This window comes from Bombus huntii, chromosome 8, assembly GCF_024542735.1.
Source record: "Bombus huntii isolate Logan2020A chromosome 8, iyBomHunt1.1, whole genome shotgun sequence".
NCBI classification, from domain to species: domain Eukaryota; kingdom Metazoa; phylum Arthropoda; class Insecta; order Hymenoptera; family Apidae; genus Bombus; species Bombus huntii.
The window spans coordinates 10,278,807-10,301,354 of NC_066245.1; the positions used below are offsets into that span (position 1 = coordinate 10,278,807).

At 34.1% G+C, this 22,548-nt stretch overlaps 2 protein-coding genes and 1 long non-coding RNA gene across 6 annotated transcripts; 1 reads left to right on the forward strand and 2 right to left on the reverse strand.

The window, feature by feature from the left end:
• Positions 1-1,474: 1,474 nt before the first annotated feature.
• On the reverse strand, positions 1,475-17,907 carry LOC126868554 (GTP cyclohydrolase 1). 2 transcript variants are annotated; one of them, XM_050624123.1, is made up of 6 exons: positions 13,891-14,506; positions 12,691-12,981; positions 8,958-9,167; positions 6,174-6,339; positions 4,146-4,262; positions 1,475-3,193 (listed from the first exon to the last, which is right to left on the reverse strand). In XM_050624123.1, the coding sequence occupies exons 2-6, from the start codon at positions 12,875-12,877 to the stop codon at positions 3,064-3,066; spliced, it is 810 nt and encodes a 269-aa protein (XP_050480080.1). In that variant the 5' UTR covers positions 12,878-12,981; positions 13,891-14,506; the 3' UTR covers positions 1,475-3,063. The 2 variants fall into 2 exon arrangements, with proteins under 2 accessions (XP_050480080.1, XP_050480081.1); XM_050624124.1 differs by lacking the exons at positions 12,691-12,981; positions 13,891-14,506 and adding an exon at positions 17,648-17,907.
• On the forward strand, positions 14,687-16,923 carry LOC126868557 (uncharacterized). 2 transcript variants are annotated; one of them, XR_007690635.1, is made up of 4 exons: positions 14,687-14,839; positions 14,986-15,116; positions 15,178-15,437; positions 15,717-16,923. It is a non-coding gene; the product is annotated as an uncharacterized LOC126868557 (long non-coding RNA). The 2 variants fall into 2 exon arrangements; XR_007690636.1 differs by having other exon boundaries at positions 15,267-15,437.
• A 597-nt stretch (positions 17,908-18,504) lies between the features above and the next one.
• On the reverse strand, positions 18,505-22,321 carry LOC126868546 (saccharopine dehydrogenase-like oxidoreductase). Of its 2 annotated transcripts, none has more exons than XM_050624105.1 (8): positions 22,155-22,321; positions 20,983-21,165; positions 20,738-20,910; positions 20,307-20,623; positions 20,043-20,189; positions 19,850-19,940; positions 19,485-19,747; positions 18,505-19,407 (listed from the first exon to the last, which is right to left on the reverse strand). In XM_050624105.1, exons 2-8 carry the CDS (start codon positions 21,152-21,154, stop codon positions 19,302-19,304), a joined length of 1,269 nt encoding a protein of 422 aa, XP_050480062.1. In that variant the 5' UTR covers positions 21,155-21,165; positions 22,155-22,321; the 3' UTR covers positions 18,505-19,301. The 2 variants fall into 2 exon arrangements, with proteins under 2 accessions (XP_050480062.1, XP_050480061.1); XM_050624104.1 differs by having other exon boundaries at positions 20,738-20,913.
• Positions 22,322-22,548: the final 227 nt, after the last annotated feature.

Sequence of the window (22,548 nt, forward strand, 5' to 3'; positions counted from 1 at the left end):
GTTCGCTGACATATTTGGTCGAATACAACAATGGATTGGTTTGGTTCAAAATAAATTGGACATTTGTAAGAACGAGATCGAATCATTGCGTAAAGAATTGATAGCACGAGCTTGTGAAATCGACAATCTGAGAAGACAATTGGCAGAATGCGAGGAACGAGAGGCAAGTTTATTAATTAAAATCTTTATTTCTCTGTAATTTTTAACATAATAATATTATTATAGAAATCAGTGGCAACTACTCAAACGGTTGAACCTAGAATAAATCTCGGATCACCTGAAGTTCCAGTTCCAGAAGTAGTGACAATGGCAAATCCAGTCTATGAATCTGTTACTGAGGGAATACCAGCAGAAAATACTGAAAGAGAGCCTACCGTAATAAAGGAGTCTGTCGCAATGAAAGAACCTGAAAACATCGAAATTATTTGTACCGACGTAGCTATACAATCAATTTTGAAAGACAAAGACAGGATGAGACGAGAAATTGAAGTAAATTAATAATCTTAATCTTTTACATTTATCCTCGAGTTTGAACGAAATATATTCTTTTATTAAAATGTGAAAATTCAATTGTAATAGCTGGAAGCTGAGATAGCAAGGCTTCGCAAAGAAAATGAGCGTATAATAAAAGAACGTGCCGAATATGAGAATGCGATACAACGAGCATTGTTACGAGGTGTTTCCTCATTGAATGTCGAAGCATTGAGAGTTATGCGTTGCCCACCAATTCCATGTTGTACTCCTTGTGCACCTTGTCCTGCTTCCGCTATGTAAGATTTTATATTTCATGTTCTACAATTAAATTAATAATTGGGAATTGAAGGATACAAATGAGAAAATTAATTTCAAAGGCATTAAGCAAAAAATGTTCTACGATGATAATCTGTATGCCACGCTTGAATACTTTTTAAACACTTGCGATCCTTTCACTTCGAAATAAAGAAAAAACATTTATTGATCTATATCTAAGCAAGGTCAATCTTGACTCATTCAAGTTTCACTCTCAGGGAACCGATTGTGTCTTGTAAGAAGGAAGGCGCGTCGGCTGCGATCGCTAAAGGTTGCGTCACTCAACGTAGTGGCACTTGTGGAAAGACGGCTGTTCGCGAACAAGGTTGTTATACTGTAAAACGACCTTGTGCCAGTCCTTGTTGTTCTACTGGAAAAAGTCGAAAATCTGCATCAAACAATAGCATGGTTTTTCTTCTTCATCAGGGAGACACAGAGAATATTTGTAACTCGAATAACACGCCAATGTCTCGAGTTTGCGGTTCGCCGGTCATGAAAAAGATTGAAATACCACCGTGTCCTAGATTCATTATATAATAACGTTCACAGTATATAATAATAATAAGCACTTGCTTCGTGATAAAAGTTCCCCAAATTGTTTGAAATAAAACAGACGAACCACTTAAATTTAAAGTTATTGATGATTTTTCAGTTTATGATGTGGAAATAATAAAGAAACATGATATTGAAAGTATAAATATAACTTTATATAATATCGTCAGAAAATATTATAAATATTAAACATCCATTCTCATAAATAACATTAAGATATTTTCCATTATTCAATGTAAGATAGAATTGGAGGACATAGCAAAGGTTGCGTGATATCGTATCGAACCTCAAACATCATCGACACATCGCAATCCAATTCCAATGATTTAAATACGAAGTTAGTTTGATTACTTAAAGCAATTAATTCGATAAGATGAAACTATATCAAACGACGACAAAAGTGAATGTGTTAAAACATTTCGAAGTTGTGCATTAATAATAATCATACATAATTCATTGAAAAAATTTCGCAATTTTTTCTATCGATTCTTTTAGATTCTTAAACGTTTTTCGGCACACATTCTATGGCTGAAAAATTGTGCGTCGAAACCACTGCTTTCTTTTACGAAATTTTTTATACATTCTTAATAAAGATTACAGAGATATAAATGTCAATCGAGTATTAAAATTCGTTAAGTAACGAGTAGTTGCACTTCTTTGATAAGACACTCAAAAATAGTAGAAGGAATCACGATGACAGAATGTAAAGACAAGTACGAAACTTTTTAAAACGTTTCGTGTTGTAAGACGTATGGCTGTTAACGTTTTACAAGCTGGAAACGGAAACGAAATCGGAGGAATTTATTATATGTTCGCCGTGAGCATTTGCTTTCAAGATATAATAGGGCTAATCTGTGTTTCTCGATCAGCATGCTGCATCACGATGCGAACATTTTTTTACACAGAATCGCTAGTATAGAATCTAAAATACGTATTGTCACGAGTCACGAGGCCATTGGTTGAAAGCGTCCTGGCAATCGTTCAGTTCATGCCGATCGAAAAGCCTCGATTTCGGTATTTCTTAAGTGCATTTTCATATTTGACGCAGTTGCATTACCGAAGGACGCCGAATCGAATGTTATTCGCCTATTTCCTGAATACATCAATAACATTACAAAAATATTTGCAAAGTATAACATTAATCGAACGGATAATTACAGCTGATCCAGCAGCATGGTAATGTTATTAATATGTTTTTAGTGAAGTTTCGGGTTCCCTTAAGGAAAATATCACACGCTTTCTCAAGCATATGCGTTGTCGTTTTGCGAAACGATCTGTAAGTTCCTTTTTTCTCTCACGTACTAGAAGTATTACCAGCAGTTTGTAGAACTTACGTAAAGTTTCGGTATGTAACTACCATATTGTCTCTGTGTCATTCGATCAGCAGTTTAAGAACGCCTTGTTCAAAGACGTCTTAGACAACATCGTCCAATCTGTGTTATTAGTCGTTCCGTTACGATAACTATGGTCGACAGTTAATCCTGTTAATTTTTTATAACGTTGGCGCATACAAAATAATGTTTTCCTTAAAAAAATAAAAGGAATGTTACAAAGAAGCTTGCCGTCAAATCAACAATTGTCTTTTCTTTTTTGGACGACTTTCGTAGTGAGGTAGCAGTATGACAAAAACGTTTGAACAAGAATCGTATCGGGGCCATTCTAGACTGGTCCCTTGGCCAATAACGAAAAAGATATATGCTTCGACGGTCCGATGAAAGAAGTTTATTTGTTGTGGATCAAATTAAGGAATTCCTCGCGAGTCTTTGGATCGTCCCGGAACACGCCGAGCATCGTTGACGTAACCGTCTTGCTGTTTATTTTCTGAACTCCTCTCATTACCATACACATGTGCCTGTAACGTAAACAAAGTATTTTTAAGTTATTCACTGCTGCTATATATCGAATAATTACTCATATCTCACCGTTAAAATTGACAGTAATTAATTCACCATGTATATATTAAACGGAGTTTGAGATTTTGCTATAATCTATGTTAACAAAGATACTGTTATCTAATGGGCAAGAAATAAAATAAATACTATAATCAAGATACGTTACGTTGTACATTTTAAACACAATCTACGTTCGTTCTAATGTACATGATACTTAATCTCGGAGTTGCGAAAAAAGTATTGGTACTAAAACCGGTTGGTAATCTTTTTATTAGTTTCCTCATTTTTGTAAGCTCTCAAGGCGACGCTTAACATTTAATCGACATAGTTTTTTAATTACCAATTATTCAAGCACCATCGCTCTCTTTTTCCCTCCCACTGAACCTGTTTTTCCTTTTTTGTTGCACGCAAGTTAGGTAATTCGTTCGCAATTTATGATTACGTTGATTATGTATAACACAAATTATGATATTTGAATTATTGAACATTCGGTATACGTAATTTAGATGATCATTAACGATTGCAACTCCTTATTTCATATTACAGATACATCCTGTTCACAAGAATCTTAATTGATTTGTTCGCAGCTAGTACACGATCGAATCGTTACGTGAACGATTTATACATAATTATTAAACGCCTTTATGTATACGTTCTTAAGTATGGAATGAAGCGTTTTCTATTGAGTGATAGCACCTTGTTAGTACAAGGTCATATTCCTATATACGATTAATCCTTGCGAAAACTATTGCTCAAGATCCGAGCGTATTGGAACGAAACCGAAGGCAATATAAAAATATGAAGAAAATATCTTGCCAACCTACGTCTATCGTATTTCTTTGCTCTGTTCAATCGTAAGTTTATTATAAGAATAGTGAATGAATTTTTTTCGCTAAATTAAAAAATACGTACACTCCTTCGACGACCACAGCCACTCCCGCTGGTTGCACCGCTTTCGTTACAGCTAATGCAATTTGTTTGGTAAGACGTTCTTGAACCTGAAGTCGTCGGCTGAAGACCTCTACGATTCTGTAAGAAATCAGACAGGAAAACAGAGATGAATATAGTAGAAAAGATTTGGCTATTAAAAAGGGAAAAAGAAAGAATAAAGATATAAAGAAGACGACTTTACATAGAACGTAATATGGAATAAAGGATAGGTAACGAAAAGTGAAAGTTCCTGCTACGACCCTGGCTCGAATGTCTGAAAATCTACTAGTTGCTTACCGTTTGAAGGCTAATGTTAAGTTCATAACATTTAACAAGTAAGTGGACACCGGTCGATTAAGTCTAGCAATGCGTGAAAGTGGTCGGCGTGCCAACGATCGGCGTATTCTTTTCTTCTCGCTTTAATATTCCTCTAATCAAGGCCGATAACTATTGCCGGCTATTACTGCCGATGCAATTTGTTATCGCGAAATTGTGAAATGCAATATCACAGTATTGCTTATTATTTTAATTAAGTTTTATCTATCAACATTTTAACGAATCTTTTTTCACCATGATCATGACCACGTAAAAATATCGAACTAAATTAGATAACGAAACTGTTTATACCGAATAAAATAATTTTTATTATTCTTAATAGTTATTTTAATGATCTACGAGAATCGATCTAAGAGCGAATCCGTCTAATCGCGTTTAAGCGAGAACAGTGCAGTATCTCATAACGGCTTGAAGTTATTGAAAAAACTCAGCACGTTTCCCTCCTTTTATTTCATGGGGTTTGTTGCGTGCTATGATTGTTGTGAAAAACCCGCGGAATTCCCGTGCAGGCCCTCACAGGTCGCTCCGTACTCTCAAGTGCCGGTAACGTAGGGGTGATCAGTTGCAGAATAATTTTCACAAATCATATTCTTCAGGTTCTTACAAGCTCAAATGCATAAACAACCGATTCGTGTGCTCCTCCCCTCTCAACAACCCTCGTATGAGGGACTATGAGAACCTCATCTCGAATAGTTTAGATTTAGCGTACATCGATACCTCCACGTTATCGGAGTGGATCATATCAGACCATCGGACTATCATTTGAGGGAAAAGTCCTGAGTCTCTGCTCACTGACAGGCAGCTACTAATGACGAGGTAAATGCTTCATGATGCTAAATGCTAAAGTCAGAATTTCTTAGATTTATAAACATAAACGTGTACAGACATACAGAAGACATAAACGTTAGAAACTATAAATGAGTACAAGAATAATAACATAAATTTTGAATATAGGATGAGCATAAGAAGAAATTCTGACTTGGTATCTAAAATGTTATATATGATAAAACGTGCGTAACAAAAAACAAAGAAAGACCCGAAGCGGTATTCTTGTGTCTACGTTGTCTTGATGTATCATACGTTACAACGTAAACGTGTAGGGAATGCCGAGATGAATATCGATTAATATATCAAAAATATAATATTATTCTATTCAAAAAAGTGGAATTGAGCTTAAAATCTGCCCTGTAAAAAAATGATTTGCGCCATAATATGTCATCCTTCGAATCGATCGACTTTCGTTAAAACAGTTTTTTAATAACTTCAACTCCTTATGAGATATTCCACTGTTCTCACTTAAGCGAAACAGACTGTAGAATACAGCATGTGATAATTCCTATATGAAGTTAATTATGTCGACTATGATTAAGTTCGTTAATCTCTGTAGGAGGCTCGCTTTAATTACGTCAAAAATAAATCAGTACGTATCGATTAATAGCGTTAATAAAACGTCGCGCAATGATGACAGTTCAATCAACGCGATTTAATTGATCGCTGGTACAAATAATCTAGCATCAATTAATCTCCATTTCCGCGAGACAAGATATTAGCTGTCTTAATCTGACGAACGATTCAGCTGCTGCTCTCACGGGATTCAATTGCACCAGCACGATGTCTCGTGTTAATTCAATTTACGATAAACGCTGCCTTCTAGTAAAGAAAATTCCTCGTTACCTGGCCAATTTGCTCAGCCCAAGGATCTTCTTGCATGGTAGGTAGCCGATCGAGACTTTTCCGTAGAACGGTACCAAGTGATGCTCGCACATGGAGAACATCTCGATATCCTTCACTACAACCATCTCGTCGTGATCTTCATCGTATATCGCGTCGTTTATAACGTCTGGAATAAATATGTAAATATTATAAAAAGATCACAGGAAAGAAACATGATAAATATATATTCCGTAGCACTTGGGTGAAGTAATTACAACGTTATTTTACGATTAAGCAAAATTAGAATTATAACGTCATACAATTGAATATTAAAATAACCTGTTGATTCCAAAGGAGTAAATTCTTTAAAAACAGTTGACCAGTGATAAGTTTCGTGAAACTGGATGATAATACTAGGCCGAACAACGTTTTTATATTTAGTTTTAAAAACCAAATAAAAGGATAGCTTTGATAATACGCGATTGATTGATAACGCAATGGATTGCAAACCTGTTCTTTCGTGATTTATCGTGTTGACTTATCCTCCCGCAGCCTTCGTATGTATATATAAAAAAAAAAAAGAACAGAAAGTAGAAAGATATTGCATGAAAAAATCTTGTATACATATTTATTTATATATTTCGTTTACTGAGATCGCGTGATCGTTACACAATTTTAATGACTCCGTTGGCGCAAAAAACAACCAACCTTGTACAAAGGTGGGAAAATGGTTGTCGTTTAAATTGTTCTGCGAAAGAACATCTTGCACGTGGGTTAAGGTCCTCGCGATCCTAGCTGTGATTTACTCGATATTGACCTACTTACTACAACATTCGTACTAGTGATGGTATATAGGTATGAATCGGTGGTTGGTAGGTGTCGGTGGGAAATGGAGGGTGCTCTCCACGGTTTCCACGGCAACCTTAACAAGAAACACCTTCACAATGACCGGCAATGATGAAACGAATTCGCGCCCCGGTTAACCAAGTGTATTTTTCCATACGTAATAAGATGCTCCTGTCCGCTGTAAATAAATGACCCCTCGAAACCTTTTAACGTGACGAAACAATGATATATAAATTCCAAACGCTTTGGCGGTGGAAATTCATTTCAACGAGCTTTTACGTGCACACCTCCATTTCTATACTAGACTAAACTCGAGCAATTTCCTCTCTTCTATACGAACTACCTTTGAAGGAGATGCTGAAAGCGTACAGTTTAATTTTTCCACCTGGTGATTCGACGCGATCAACCTTCGACCGAGATTTGTGTTATCGATCAAAACAACTATGCAGAATATTATTAACTAAATGGAGCATCATCGATCCGATAGTTTTTATATATTTTTTTATTGGTAACCTTTACGTTACTCTGACAACAGTGGAATCATCGAAAAAGGGAAAGTGCAATCGCAAACATATGGCACAGAAACGTCAGACCACAGGCTATATCGATTTTGACATTGTATTTGTAGAACCGTGTGTTATATGCAATATCTTTCGCGTAGTATAATCTACAATTAACTATCACGTTAATTATCGTTAATTAGAGTATCAGTGCATTAAAACAGGTAGTAGCACTTAAACATGATTTTGACTCGATCGTTGCTCACGATCCTACAAAAATAAATTAACGAAGAACAGAGGATTAATGGTTTCATGGAATGTATACTATAGATGTACCACTATATGTCCTGATACATTATCGATAAGAATGGAAGGTAAAGGGAACTTATTATAGGGGAACGGTTCCGTAGGAGTTGGTGGTGGGTGACTAAAAGAGAGCGTGGGTTGAGCTTTCGTAGGAAAGTGCTCTGGACTCGTTTCAAATTCACTGGGGCGAGTAGAACTGCCGTTAACCAGGCTTATCTCGAGGGCAGTTGCACTCTAGGTGGATGGAGAGCTAAGTCGAAATGAATTAAAGGGACACCACCACCTGTAGCTGCTGTTTCACCTACATCAACGTTGTGTTAGATCGTACTATTTATCGAGAGCCATTTCGTACAAGCGAAAGTAAAATATCAAACGGATTATATAGCGCATCAATTAGATCAATTCGATGGATTCTCGACATGACTAACAAATTGTTTCTTAATTAAGATTCTAATATAAATTATAAATTATATACGTATATCCGAATAATACAATATTATGTCGAGGAAATAAATTGAAACTTAGATATCGAATTAAAGCGGTATATCAGGGCATCTTTAATGGGCATGTCGCTTTTACTTTACTTGGCTATTCGTGGAATCATAATTACCGCGGAGCAGTAGCATTTCTACGCGATACGCGACAAATGGGAGAGAAAGATGAAAGGTATTTTCTTCGAGTCGCTGTACGTTCCTGAGACCCATTTATATCACGAGCTTTACGCCTTCTTTTTTTCGAATTGTACTTAAGACTTCCTCTCTTTTCCCCTGTGACGGATCTCGAGTAACTCGAAGGAGGGAGGAAAGAAATGGACGGCACTTTCCTCGAGTGGGTATTCCTCGAGTGGGTATATTCATGGTTTTATCTGTTCTATCGACCCTATACCTTAAGAGAATCATGATTAAATGGCCGTATTATTTTCAGTAAAATAAAAGATCTTTTATGATTAGAAAATCGGACGATTTCTTATCTGATTTATGGAAAATTACGTTATATTATATTCTCTTATCTTTACCTTGTTATTTTATTTTTCGTTCCTATTGTACGATATCCTTTTATTCTTAATTATTTAATTATTTTCGTTCAACTTATTTCCTCGTACATTTCTTATACAAGGTAATAAAAACGTGATAGCTAATGATAAGTGACTTACCATCGATGCTTTGATCGTAACCTTTGGTGAAAAACAACATGGCTTTCGCCGCACGTTCCGGAGTCTTTAAAAGACCTGGTCGATCAGGATCCTCGCCAAGTGAGCTCAAAAGTAGCTTGTAACTCCGTGACATTTCCGGAAGTAGAGCCTCGCGCGTGGGTGGCCTATGGTCTAGCTCCAAATCGTGATGAAAGGTACATTTTTCATGTCCTGGTAAAGCAAACACTTTAAAGTATCTCTATCATACTTTTTATCATACTATCTATCGTACTTTTCAATGTTTATTAAATTCACTGAACTCTATTTAAATTTAATTTTATCTCGCATATACGTAAACGTCAATGTTTACTAGATCCTGTTCTTGGCGATTATGAAGCCTGATTTCATTTTTTTAAACATCATCGTTATCGTTGGCAATGACCCGCGCTGACGTAAGACTCACGATTCGATAGGTTTGCTTGCGTGTGGTAACGAAAAACAAATTTGTTGCCTTCCTATGAGAAGCACATATTCGATATTGATAACAAGTACAAGCACGTATTTGCTATTTTTAATACATACTACGATACCTCTGCCAGCAAACACCTGTTCGCAAATTTTGACGAACAAAGATTTTCCTAATGCGTCTTTTGTCTCTCGATACTCTTTGCAAAGTATAGAAGAAGGTACGCAATAAGATTTCTAGACAAAGACACGATCGATCCGCAAACAAAGTTGAATCACGAGTTTGACGGGTACAAGTTTAATAAAAGTAGATGTCTAACAAAGTGACACGATTTTAATTGGCAAGTGGAACAAATCAAAGGAACAACATAAAAGGAATTAATAACGTAATAACGAAACGTAACGTAAGGCAACCTTAATCCGTGCTTATTACTTTGGACCAGTTCTTTTTTTCTTCTTCGTCGCTTCCTTTAACGGGTACGAAACATTGTATATTCATAAACGTTAAATGTTTCCATTCACGATTAGCATAACGCTTTAATTCACATTCGCAAATGTAGATCGATCGATGGATCGATCGTCCGGCGAGGGTCCCACGCTACTCTTCGAACGATGCCTGTAATATTCCAAAGTGTTCTGATCCACGACGAGGTTTGTCGTTGACGGTCGTCTTGCATGCATTGCCGAACTTATTGCATAACGATTAACGATGGCGTTACATCAAGCAGAAGGCGAGATTTCTATCGATAGCCATAATTTATCACTTGTATAACGCTTCATTCGCGAGCAATCTAGAACGTATTAAATTAAAGAGAATCAGTTCTCGGGACTTCTCTCGGCATAGATTTGTTCTTGCAAGCGCGGTAGATAGAATCTAACACTGGAATTGACGTATTCAAGATGGAAAACTAAGTTAAACCATGCTCTTGCTAATGAACGGTATCGCGTAATTCAATCGAGTAACGGCACTGCTCCAATACGCTGTATCAATATGCACGCATATTGTACGCATTCCTGGAAATTGGTAGCCAGGTTCAACTTTATTATACGTACGTGATATAGTTACGTTAGTTATCATGAATTGCATGATTTTTGTTTTATAGAAGGCTAAATATCGATTCGATAACTATACGCTGAATTACGAGGGCAGACTGAGAAGTTTCCAGAATGACAATGACAGTAAGACAGATAAAGCAAATCTTAGCGCGGATGCCGCAAACTTTTTAATCTGCTTCTGTAAATAGACGAACGTTAATGTTTCCAAATTCGGTAAATTGGGTTAATTATTAACGCTTTGGTTCTATTTGATTTAATCAAAATTTTTCGTAATCTTAAGACCTTTTCCCGAGAAAGGAAATTAAAGAAGGTTTAACAAGAAAGAGATATTATTACGAAACATAGCACACGTTGCTTTGCACTCTACAGCAGAGGTGGCCAACTTCATTATATAATACATGACGACTATTTTTCTTAAAAATGTGTTCGCGATCTACCTATTAAAATCTTCACGTTTAACACATTCAAACATGTGCTTTGTGTACTAATAAATGAAAAAGAGAGAAGAGGTATTAAACGAACATGGCATTTTATTAATATTAATATTTATTAACAAGTCGACCGACCGATCGTGGTCCACTTGTTGGCCATTCCTACAGCACGTACGACACTTCGTTATTATGTAAATATTGATCTCTTCAATATTTACGATTATGTGGAAAGATTGCACGTGCAAAAACCCATCGATTCTTCGTAATCTATTTTAGCGAGCAAAGATATTATATTTGGAAGATATCGAAGAAGCAGGAAAGCAAATACACGAAAGCAGCGATTGAAAGATCATCGACGCACGTTTTATTCAAAACGATGAAGTCATTCTTGTTTCTAAAGTTATAAATTCGTGGTGAATGAAAGTGTACGAAATTATGTCAACCTTTTTCACCGAAAAATAAAAGATGCTCTCCGTTCCTTCAGAAAGTTGATAGTCGCGTTACGAGGGATCGTACATTCGTAACATTACAGTTATGAGTTACGTTCCATCATAACTGTACCCCAACAGTTCCCAGGGTCTTTTATCATTTTACGATCAGCAGGTTACAGTTGACCTGGAAACGGGAACTATGACCACAGTGCTCTCCAAATCTTTGTCACGGATCACGGTTTGATCAATGACAGCGACGCTGCCCGAAATAAAATTAAAAGTCGGTGAGATGACCGAGATTAGACTAACAACAATGGAGAGTGGAGAATAAAACGAGCATCAGGTGTATGAATGTTTTGTCACGGTCCTTAATACGTAAATGATACCGTAACGTAATTCCCTCTTTTTCTTCCTTCTTCTTTTTACGGAAAGTGCAACAGGCTACGGTTACTTATGTTCGTGCAATCGATTAGGCACGCAATTAACGGCAGAAGATTCCGTCGTTTTGAGAAAATTGAAATAATTGTTCTTCGAATTTGCAGATAAAGCGCATAACAGAGTTAATAACGATCAATGTTACAGAAAAATTTAATGGCGCGTTACTGCAATTTACGGAGCGTAGATAATATCAAAACCTGAATGGAAATTGTTCAATTATCACAAATATCCAAGTCAACAAAGTAGCTGCCACTTGTTGTAACAAGTATATCTAATAGCTCGATGGAAAAAGAAGCATTCCAAATTTTCCAATCAAAAAACGTCTGATCCGGCAAAGTTGTAAAGTCTCGAATCTGGGACCCTTTGCACGATCAACGTTGCGAATGAAATTTAACGAATCAGGTGTTACAGATTCTTGCTACTAAAGCAGTGTTACACAGTAACAGGTTTTATTGGCAATGAAATAGAACTTTTATAAATCACAAACCCTACGCGACATAAAAATGTATCTAATGTCGAAGAAGATAAATCTATAGCCTATCAGTTAACTATAACGTAAGTAGACTATAATGCAAGGTGGCCCTGGAGAAACGATTTTGTGTATCTATCTAATTTATACAACTTTCAAACGATTATTTATCGTATGAACATTCCCGTTCCATCTATTACGCAAAGTACCAGCACGAGAACTGCCTTTCAGCTAATAGGTTTCGCTATGTAATAACAACACTTAATATCGTATATATATTATATTATTTAACTCGAAAATTTGTAAATTCAAATGAACTTGGTAGTCGACTAATCGTGGTAACACGATAACATTCGTAACATTCCACCGGTTCGTTACTTGTTATTAATCTCGGAAATTTCCTGTGACGCGAACGTGGCAAAATCCCTAATCGGAAGAGTGCTAATCATACGTGGAAACGATACCTGGCGTGGTGGAAGTTCGTGGAGTTCTGGGCGTCCCCGGTACATCCAAATTGCTCTCCTCGACGCTCTCCGACCAGGAAACAGTTCTTATTGGTCCCGGCTTTTTTATTTTCATCTTGTGGTCGTCTTCGTCGTCGTATATGCTTAGGTCCTTGATTTTCGCGCATTGATTGGAAATCCCGTTCATGACTGCGTCTTCCGATCCTGTTCGCCACTCGAACTATAGTAGCAATAGTAACACGGCCTCTTCTCAATCCGATAGATGATCGATCAATGAGGAACACAAACACTCTATCAAAATTGGTTGAAGGTGTTTTTCAAACGAATGGCACACAGCAAGCAGAAAGTAAACGTAATAAACGGTAGAGAATCGAAGCGATTGACGCTAAACGTGCCGAGTTTATAATAGTAACTGTATTATTAAATTATTTACTAATACATATACACATCGCGGCAATAGTGGTTTAAATTCGTCGAATCGTGGTAAAAAGAGAATCTGTTCCATTTTTAATTCTGGAATGTTGATAATTGATACTTCGTTAATTGGCCACCGTTACCCCCACCAGTTCTTGGAACTGACTTGGAAGAGCCTCTGATATTACGTATGTAGAATAAATAGATGTGTCAGGTATATATACCGGGTAATTATTGCGACGGTGAATGAGTATTGCCACTTTCTATTATAGGAATACTTTTGTTGACGAGGAAATATCGTTCTGTCGTTTGACAAGAGACTCCTTCTTTAAGGATTGTGGAACCACGTAACAAATGACGCGCGATTTTCTCTTAATGCCTCTAAGTATTTCAATATGAATTTCGAAGCAATTTGAAACTTCTAAAATATCAAATATGATTTTATATTTAAAATTTTTTAGTCCCGATGATTTTTAAATCTTGTGTCTTGACAGAGTTCGAGTCTGTTTTACATTTTCGTGACTCGTATAAAATATCGAAGATAGAACACACTGTACAGATAAAATATAATATATATTAAGATGTATTAAGATTTATACAAGTACAGAGACTTTCAAGATTTATCAAGTTTCTCAAAAGCTTTAAATATCAAATCATATTGAAAGCGATTCAAAGTGTTTCAGCACATCCTCTACCACGTGATTCACGAACAATACGCGTGTTATGTATATAGTACTCGGCAAGTTTCAGCGAATCGGGTTCTACCATCAAACTGATGAAACTTACTCGCAGTCGGATTGACTCTGTCGGTTCACGTGCACCCCTTGGATGTTCGTCGAACACCGGTACGAAAAAAGTGAAACGTCGTTAAAAACGTCCGACGTTGCTTTCCCAAGATTAAACGTTCGTACTCATGAGAGAACAATCGCGAATATTATTATATTCTTTAGACAAAATGAACGAAAACGAAAGGGGAAATAAAGGAATGAGACAGGTTTGAGACACGGGAGAAGACAGAAATAAGAAAATAAAAAAGAGAGTGGTCAACGAGTCCGAAAGGAAAGAGAAACGACCGCGAACTCGCTCGGTTAAGTGACGCAGTGTGACTGAACCGACGGAACTGTGGAGAGTACGAATGTTCCCTATGGTTCTTCCGTCTCTATCTCTTTCCCCCTCTGTCTTTGTTCCGCCCTAATCGCACCGTGTCTCCGTCTCTCTTTTTCCCAACAAGTACTTTTTTCCCTCTCGTTTTTTTTTTAACCTTTATTTTGTTTTATGTAGAAAACTGTAGTGACCGTAACCGTTGAAGCGTGGTGTCACTACTCGACCCCCAAAAAGCAAATTCTCGCGACTGATGAGCAAAATCTCGCGTCACGTTCAGTATATATCGGGAGAATGCAAGTACTGCACGGTGAGAGTGACATAGAAGTGAGAATACCTCCCTCCAAGCGAACGATCCTCCCGCTACAGCGTTCGAGAGGGAAATACCCAACTTTGCCCGGACTACACACTGCGAGATGTGCAGTGTCGAGTGACAAGTAGCGCCTCGCCATAGGAAAGTGTCGAAATATCCGTAACTTGCGATTGCGAGGTCGACATGGCACACGGTTACGCTTTTAGCGTACAAAAATACCGTGAGAATTATCGTTTCTAGATACATATAATTAAGATTCACAATGAAACATACTAAATGAAAATGATATAGAGCTGCAATGATATTAGTGAAACAGTAAAGGTAACCCTTTCCATTGTCAAGCATATAATTTTCCAAGATATTTTTGCATAGATTAAGAACCTCGAGTCATTTTCAGGGCCATCAATATCAATTTGGAATTATGTATTTCTTTCGAGAGTACGAATTCTAATCTTTAACAATTACAGGTCAACTTTTACTAATTATCGTTTGAGCAGAGGGGACTTAATACTGCAGGAATATAAATTTATTAAATAACTTCCATTAATATGTATAGCTTCTTAACTCTAAAATAACCAGCTTCTATAGTGAAGATAAAGTAGGTATATTTTCCGATCTTAATAAAAATCAACACTAATTTGCTTATATAATGTTCTTAGTTATTGCAAGATAAAAAAGAAAAGTAAAATCCATCGCCACAAGCATTTTGATTTTTCTATGGTTTAATTTATGATTGCACGCTACATAGATACATATATTGTACTCATCTAATATCGGAGTAACCACAGATTGATTACAAGGAAAATTTATGATGGAGCAACAGGAAAGCACAGAAGGAAAGGAAACACTATCCTTTATGGGTTTTTAGAACGCGAGTCAGAATTTACGTCATTGTGATTTCCAAGAGACCGGTTCCTCGGTACTGATCTTATTCCTTTTATTCGCAGGACTCCTTAAGACCGTGTAAACGTAGATCTTTCTTAGTACACGTTTTACGCGTACGTCAAACACCAATTTCGCGAGATCATACTTAATTTTGACTTTTATACATTCTATCTTCTCTACGTAAGCATCATGAAAGATGCACAACTCGAAGAAACCTATATATTTTTATTTCCTATTTATCAAGACATTCCTAAAACGCTATGGAAATATAGTAGAGTTATTATGAAAACACACGTGTAATCGTCATTTTCAGATGCAAGCGATGACCTTGAAAACAGCGACATAACAAGATCTCGATAGCCCTATAAGTACTGTTGGTAATTAATAGCGACAATGATAAAAGCGATGGTGGTCGCATGCAACTGGCCATTCCCTGTTTCAGTAATTAAGTTTCAACGTCGATGAGGTTATCATGATATTCCGGCTAGGCTATTAGTCTACAAGGGGACCTGAAGGTGGAATGAGTAAAGTTACTATACGTCTATTATAGTTTGTGATAATATATTAGAATCCGTTAACTGACTAGCAAGTTACATATGACTTACGCTTACTTATTGCCTCCTACTCGTTACTTGTTCTATTCTCCTACTATTTCTGTTAATTGTACGATACTTTTACAGGACTGCCTTTCGAACTACGCTTTTTTAATATAAGGAACTATAACAAAAATAAATTATGATTAATAAGTTAGTCAATTCAAGCTGCAATGACATTGTACCTATATATATATGTATCGAAAAGTATACTTTAAACGAGTCTTTGCACTTTGCATTACTGAATGAATAAAGCATAAATCTTTGTTTTATCTAAACGATCTACGCGAAAAAATAATGCGTTGGCTCATATTATTTTCTGTACGACGATAGCGTATCTATCGAACTGTACAAAAGCGCGCAAAGTTACATTTCTCGTCCGTATTCATAGTTGCACTACTGAAACTCGTCTGATTGTGAGATCAATTGACCTTCACTACTTGCAATCAATACAAAGCTGCTGTTGGTACATCGCGAAGTATCTGACATCCCAAAAACCCCGCTGAATATGTTCAACGAAACGATAAAATTTCGCCTTGTTACAAGAGTCTACTTGAAATCCACGAAGAAGGAAAATACTCTCGACGTTCCATTGTGCGGATTTTATTAACGTTCGTCTAACGACTTAACGAGCGTGAAGCTTTTTGCACCGGTTTAGAGGTTGCGTTATGAAGGGGGAAAAACTAAAGGAAAGGCGACGTATAGAAAACTAAAGTGTATCGGTGAAGAATTCGAGGTCATTCTCATGTAACAACAACAGCGAATCAATGCCAGAGGAATGTACGATGATAGGCACGCGAAGAATGGATCTACCCCGAATCATTTAAGCATAGAGTCATAAAAGCAAGAGCTCTCTAGCAAAAATCACTGTTCCATCATAATTTACTTCTGTATGTAATAGCAATAGATAGGAGATAATCAATACAATATCTTTCTTTTAATAATTATTTTAATTATTTAAAAATCGATCTCGAAGATAGTAAGATTTCATTTCTACAAATGATAATTTTTAAATAAATAATAAACAGTAAGGACCTATATTTTGTGATATCGTGAACTAGAAACTCTATATCCAAGTTCTTTGCTCTATCCTAATACCGCATGCTTTACCCTAATACAAAGTATAGAGTACGCAGATACTTGATATGATTATATAGTCTCATGTCGATATCGACGATATCGTTTTATCGTTATTTAATATGATTGGCAAATATAAATCTATTATAACATGACATCGAGCCGCATGCTGAAAAGAAATGCAATGAATATGAGAAGATATAATCCCTCATAGGTGTTATGTACTCGTTCTAGTCTAATAATTGAGGAAGTCGCGATGAAATTAAAAAGTCATGATAAATTCTAACTAACATATCTATGTGTATATGTGTGCAATGGCTATTAATTTATAATTAATTCATAAAATGCTTGTAATTACAAGCATTTACAAGCATTTAATTTCTATTCCATTTATAAGACCGATTCCATGTCCAATACACTTTTTATCATTAAAGTATTAAACAAAAGAATAACTGAACTTAAAATGTTAATAAACTCTGCAAAAGTAAATATAAGGTTTACAACTTTATGTAGATATAAAGAGTTCAGTGAATTGGTAGAAATACAAAAATTAAGATATTAACATGATACTTACCGCTTTTGGCTATGCAATTCATTTTATCTCTAAGATGATCTTCGATGTATTTCTTCATGAAAATCGAGGATTATTTATGCAGGACTTATATTCTTTAAAAAATAAAAGAAAGATTAATGTTTTCTCTGTACAATTTCTATGATATATATATTATGTATTATATATATATATATATGATAACTGTACAATGACGTCTCAAGGAATGATGAGGAAAAACGCGACGGTTAAGACTGAATGTAAGTATGTATCGAAGTAAGTATGAATCGTTCACTAACGATTCTCTTTCCAACTACAGATTTATATATCTCTACTCAGATCGAAAAACCTTTGTCAAGCTGATTCCCCTTCCATCTCTTGCCACTTTGGTATTACAGCAGGAAATACGAGCACTTCTTTTCGAAACTAAGAATAAAGAAAGTTGTAACAAAGATATTTTCACTATAATACAAAGGCGAATTATCTCTTTTTAATTTTGTAAAAATGAACAGTAATGAAATCGTAGATAGATGATATTAGAATTGTGAAAATCGTTTATAGCGTCAACATAACATTCTAAATTATGATCATTAATAAAAATAGAAAAATAATTTAGTTTTTTTTGCGGTAAGTTATATAAATGAATGACATACATTCATTTGGATTTTATGGAAAATCAAAACAATAATTAAAATCTTATACAATACTGAATAAATACTTAACAGTACAGTTATATAAAGCAATTGCATCAAAATCTCCATTTCATGTCCATTTGAAAAACGAAGTGACTGAATATGTCTATTGCGGACGATGAATAGTTATCTAAACAAAGTCAATTTTCATCCTATCATATAGTGGTTTGGTTTAAATGTAAACGTAAATTTATTTGTAATGAAAAGCAGTTTTATTAAGGAGATAATACAAATGATTAACATCTATTAAAGTATAAGAAATAAAATATAAAGCATTAACATTAACTCATTCATCAATTAGAAATATAAAGATTTATATGATGTGCGTTAATCGAGCACATATACATAGTTTCAGTAATCAATAAATATATTTTCTTTGTGTTATACTTTATATAATGATACATTTATAGAAAATGTAAATGGATTATATATATATATATATATATATATATATATATATATGTATATATCACGTATTATTGTTTTTACCAAAACAAGTAGTTATTTTATTATATCAGCATTATTATCATATGTTAAATTACGACAATTACGAAGACTCATAAAAAAATTAATTTTGTCAACTAAATACAAAAGAAATGCAGTGTCATCATAGATAAGTATGTTTTGCATTTTTTTCTTCGATATATATATATATTTAGTTATATATATGAATATATTTTTATGTGCATATTTAAAGCACGTTTCAAATAATCTTTGCAAACTAAAACTTGTTATTTAGTATTCAAAAATACTTAAAAATATAATTTAACGTCTGCAAATTGTTTTAAATACAATTATGTAGATAAAAATATTTCTATAAAAAATAGCTATCTGTGGAGTGTTAATTAGTTGGAAAATTGAAAATATTAGTATCAAATTTAAATATAACTACAAAACAAAAAATGCAATGTTCCCCATTCCTATATTTTTGTTTTCGCTATAATAGAGCAAAGTTGTACCTGTAACCTGTAAGTATATAAAAGACTTTATGTTTCAATGGAAGAAACAACTTCGAATTTTATATCCTTCTTTATCAACTCATCGATCAATGATGTTTTATTAAATGCAGCACCAGCAGATAAAACACCACCACTAAAACAGTATAATAAAAATTATAAAATAATATGTATATGGAATAATATACATTCAAGTAAAAGCTATAAACGTACGTTACAGGTATTTTATCGGATTCCTTAAGTATTGTTATAGCAGAAAGTAGTAACATAACGCATGTAGCGCCATATGCAGGATCGGTTCCACTAACTTTAGTAATCATTACTTTGTTTGGTAAATTGTCATGTTTATCAGTAGGTTCAACTAATCCTTCAGTCCATCCATCTGCTTTAAAGGTTATGGAGAAACGAGTGTTATCCAGTATCTCCGGTTTAGGGCCTTCGCGGCTTATATATCCACCGGAAAAGAAAGTGGGATACTAAACAGAATCAAATAAATTTTGCAAAACTTGCATTACTTTTTGTTTCAAGTATCAAACTGATATGAAATATGTATTTTATAATAAAAAAATAGGACATACCTTTAGCAACAAATTACGACCAAATTCATATTTAGATAACATTACAAATATTAAACCAAAAATAGCAGTTGTCAACACAGAGAAAAGAGATCTATCATTAAAAAAGAAAGAGATATATTTAATATGAAATTTTTAATATAATTCTTATGATTGACTTTAAGTAGCTTAATAATAAGATAAATATAAATTTTACTTGAGTGTAAAATAAGTTTGAACTTGAGCTGGCCGTTGTTTATATTTTTCATACAAAAATCGCTGGGTACGCAGAGCTACAGAACGGTCAGATCCTGGAAATACCATAGACCAACCTTCTGATATAGAAGATTTGTGGAGGAAACCCCTAAAAGGTTATTAAGATTATTAAGATTAGGAAACATAAACAATGCAGAAATGTATTTAATATATTTATAATTAATTTATATAATTATAATTATGTTATGTTTATTTTATTGTTAACCTTGGTTTAAGCTTTGGCCAGAACTGAGGTAATCTCTCAGGATAGAGTTTGGAGCGCAACTCGCGTAATTCATGAAAATTTGCAATACCATAAATTGCTGATTCATATGTTCCATAATGAATGAGAGCACCGCTAACTTTTGTAGTTACCCATGTATTTAGATAAGTTTCGATAGAATTGACTTCACCATTAAATTTTTGTTGTGTAAAAATGATACCAAGATCACATGGTATGCTATCAAATCCACATGCACTTATGATATAGATACCAGCTTCTTCTGCTGCCTTATTATATTTTAATTGAATACTTTCTATATACTGTAATACAAAAATAAAAGGATAAACAATGTAAAAATATATAGCACAAGTAACAAGTAGAATTAATATCAAGTTATTAACTTTAATAATTTTGAAACATTTTGAAAAAATTACCTGTGGTTCACCACTGACATCAACTTGATGAGTATGTGTAGCAATACATGCTTTAATTACTGGTTCTCCATAAAATCTATATGGGCCACAACAATTAACAAGCACTTTAGCTTGTGCTGTCATTTTTTTTAAAGACTCTTCATCTTTCAAATCAGCAATCAATATAGGTACATCTTCTAAAGTTAATTCATCATATTATTATAATATAAGCAATATTATGCAAGAACTTAATGATCTAATGTTACCAATATCAGAAGCAAATTCTTTAACAACTGCTTGTAAAGCTTGCTTTCTGCGTCCAGATACTCCAAATTTCATTTCTTTTTCTTTAGCTAGTTGTGCTGCTACTTTTACAGCATATTTTCCAGTATATCCAGTAGCTCCAAATATCACAAAGTCTAATCGTTCGTCTGTCATAATGATAACACCTAAAAATAATAAAATATATCTCTGGTTTGGTATAAGAAATGCCAATGTCATATTTTTGCAAAAATGAGTTAAACCTGATATTAAGTTTGCAAACAATTGTATATTATATATAACAAAAGACAATTTCAAATTCTATGTAGAAATGACTAAAATAACATTTGTATATACCAATGTTAAAATGTTAAAATAAACCTTCTGTAGAAAATAGCAGTCAACATAAAAAACAAAAACAACATAAATTTTATTGTCTCTTTCTATCAAAAAAGAAATTTGGAACACTGGAAACATCTGTGTCAGAAATTATTTGAACATAAATTTTTTTAACATATCTTTAAGTGCTAATATTTGAATTTAATAAATGCTGAGAGTGGTACTTGCATCAAATCACAGACATGTATATGATCATGTCAGTCTCTTATTAAGACTATAATTACCGTATGATTGATTTAACTTTTAAATATTCAAAGGTAAAAAACTAATATTTCATGGTCAGACTATTTATATACACATATGCAAATTTATATTTTTGTGAATATAAAAAAATTGAATATGCTCAGGTAGAAAATTACTTTATACTTTATTATGTTGTATTATTGCATGTAATAATTTTACAATTATATAATGAATTTAAATAAAGTACATGTTTTTACTTAAATGTCATCAGTATATAAATTATTATGAACTAGATCTGGTTTGAAGTTCTTTAATTAATAAATATGAATTATTTATATATATGTATATATAAGTGCGAATTATATATAAGAAATAAGATATGAACAATAATAATCCTTGAATATACTTCTTTAAGATGTGCATTGGGAAATATCAAATAAAAACAAAAGACACGCCTTTTAGTATACTATCTTGAATATTGCTGTAGACTGAAATGTCATTTCGCCGGTAATTTGATATAATTATAATTCTCAAGAGTTTACCATATCTTTAGCAAAATTATAAAATTTTTATATCTTGTCGACAAAATACATACCTTGTATAAACGTTGATAAACAGGATCACAACCTTTTTCCGTGCTAACTTTAGTAACGTTGCACTCTTCCTCACAATTACGTCTTTCTATCCGTATGTTGATAGAATCGAATTGAGCTTGACCAGAGTACATACATACATATGCATACATATGTATACTGAATACCAATAGAGAGGGGATTTTATTACGTAATGTTCAATGGTCTGCTGTTTTTATACATCAAATACAAACTTTTAACTATAAAAATTATTTTTAAAAATTGAAAATATAATATTATCTTATACAGAGATACTTACTTCGACGCATTTGCATTTGGTAATGTGTTTTATTAGTACAATACGTTTTCCTTTCATCTCCGACATATATTATGAATAAAATAAGAAAATGTTAACAA

Excerpts from the sequence above, each read along its gene's own strand:
- LOC126868554 (XM_050624123.1), bottom strand. The coding sequence starts at position 12,877 with ATGAACGGGATTTCCAATCAATGCGCGAAAATCAAGGACCTAAGCATA. Across the intron at positions 6,340-8,957 it reads TTACGATCAAAGCATCGATG|ACGTTATAAACGACGCGATA; the intron begins GTAAGTCACTTA and ends TATTTATTCCAG. Across the intron at positions 4,263-6,173 it reads GGGCTGAGCAAATTGGCCAG|AATCGTAGAGGTCTTCAGCC; the intron begins GTAACGAGGAAT and ends GATTTCTTACAG.
- LOC126868546 (XM_050624104.1), bottom strand. The coding sequence starts at position 21,154 with ATGACAGACGAACGATTAGACTTTGTGATATTTGGAGCTACTGGATAT. Across the intron at positions 19,941-20,042 it reads CAAACTTATTTTACACTCAA|ATCTCTTTTCTCTGTGTTGA; the intron begins GTAAAATTTATA and ends TTTTAATGATAG. Across the intron at positions 19,748-19,849 it reads GTCGTAATTTGTTGCTAAAG|TATCCCACTTTCTTTTCCGG; the intron begins GTATGTCCTATT and ends GATTCTGTTTAG.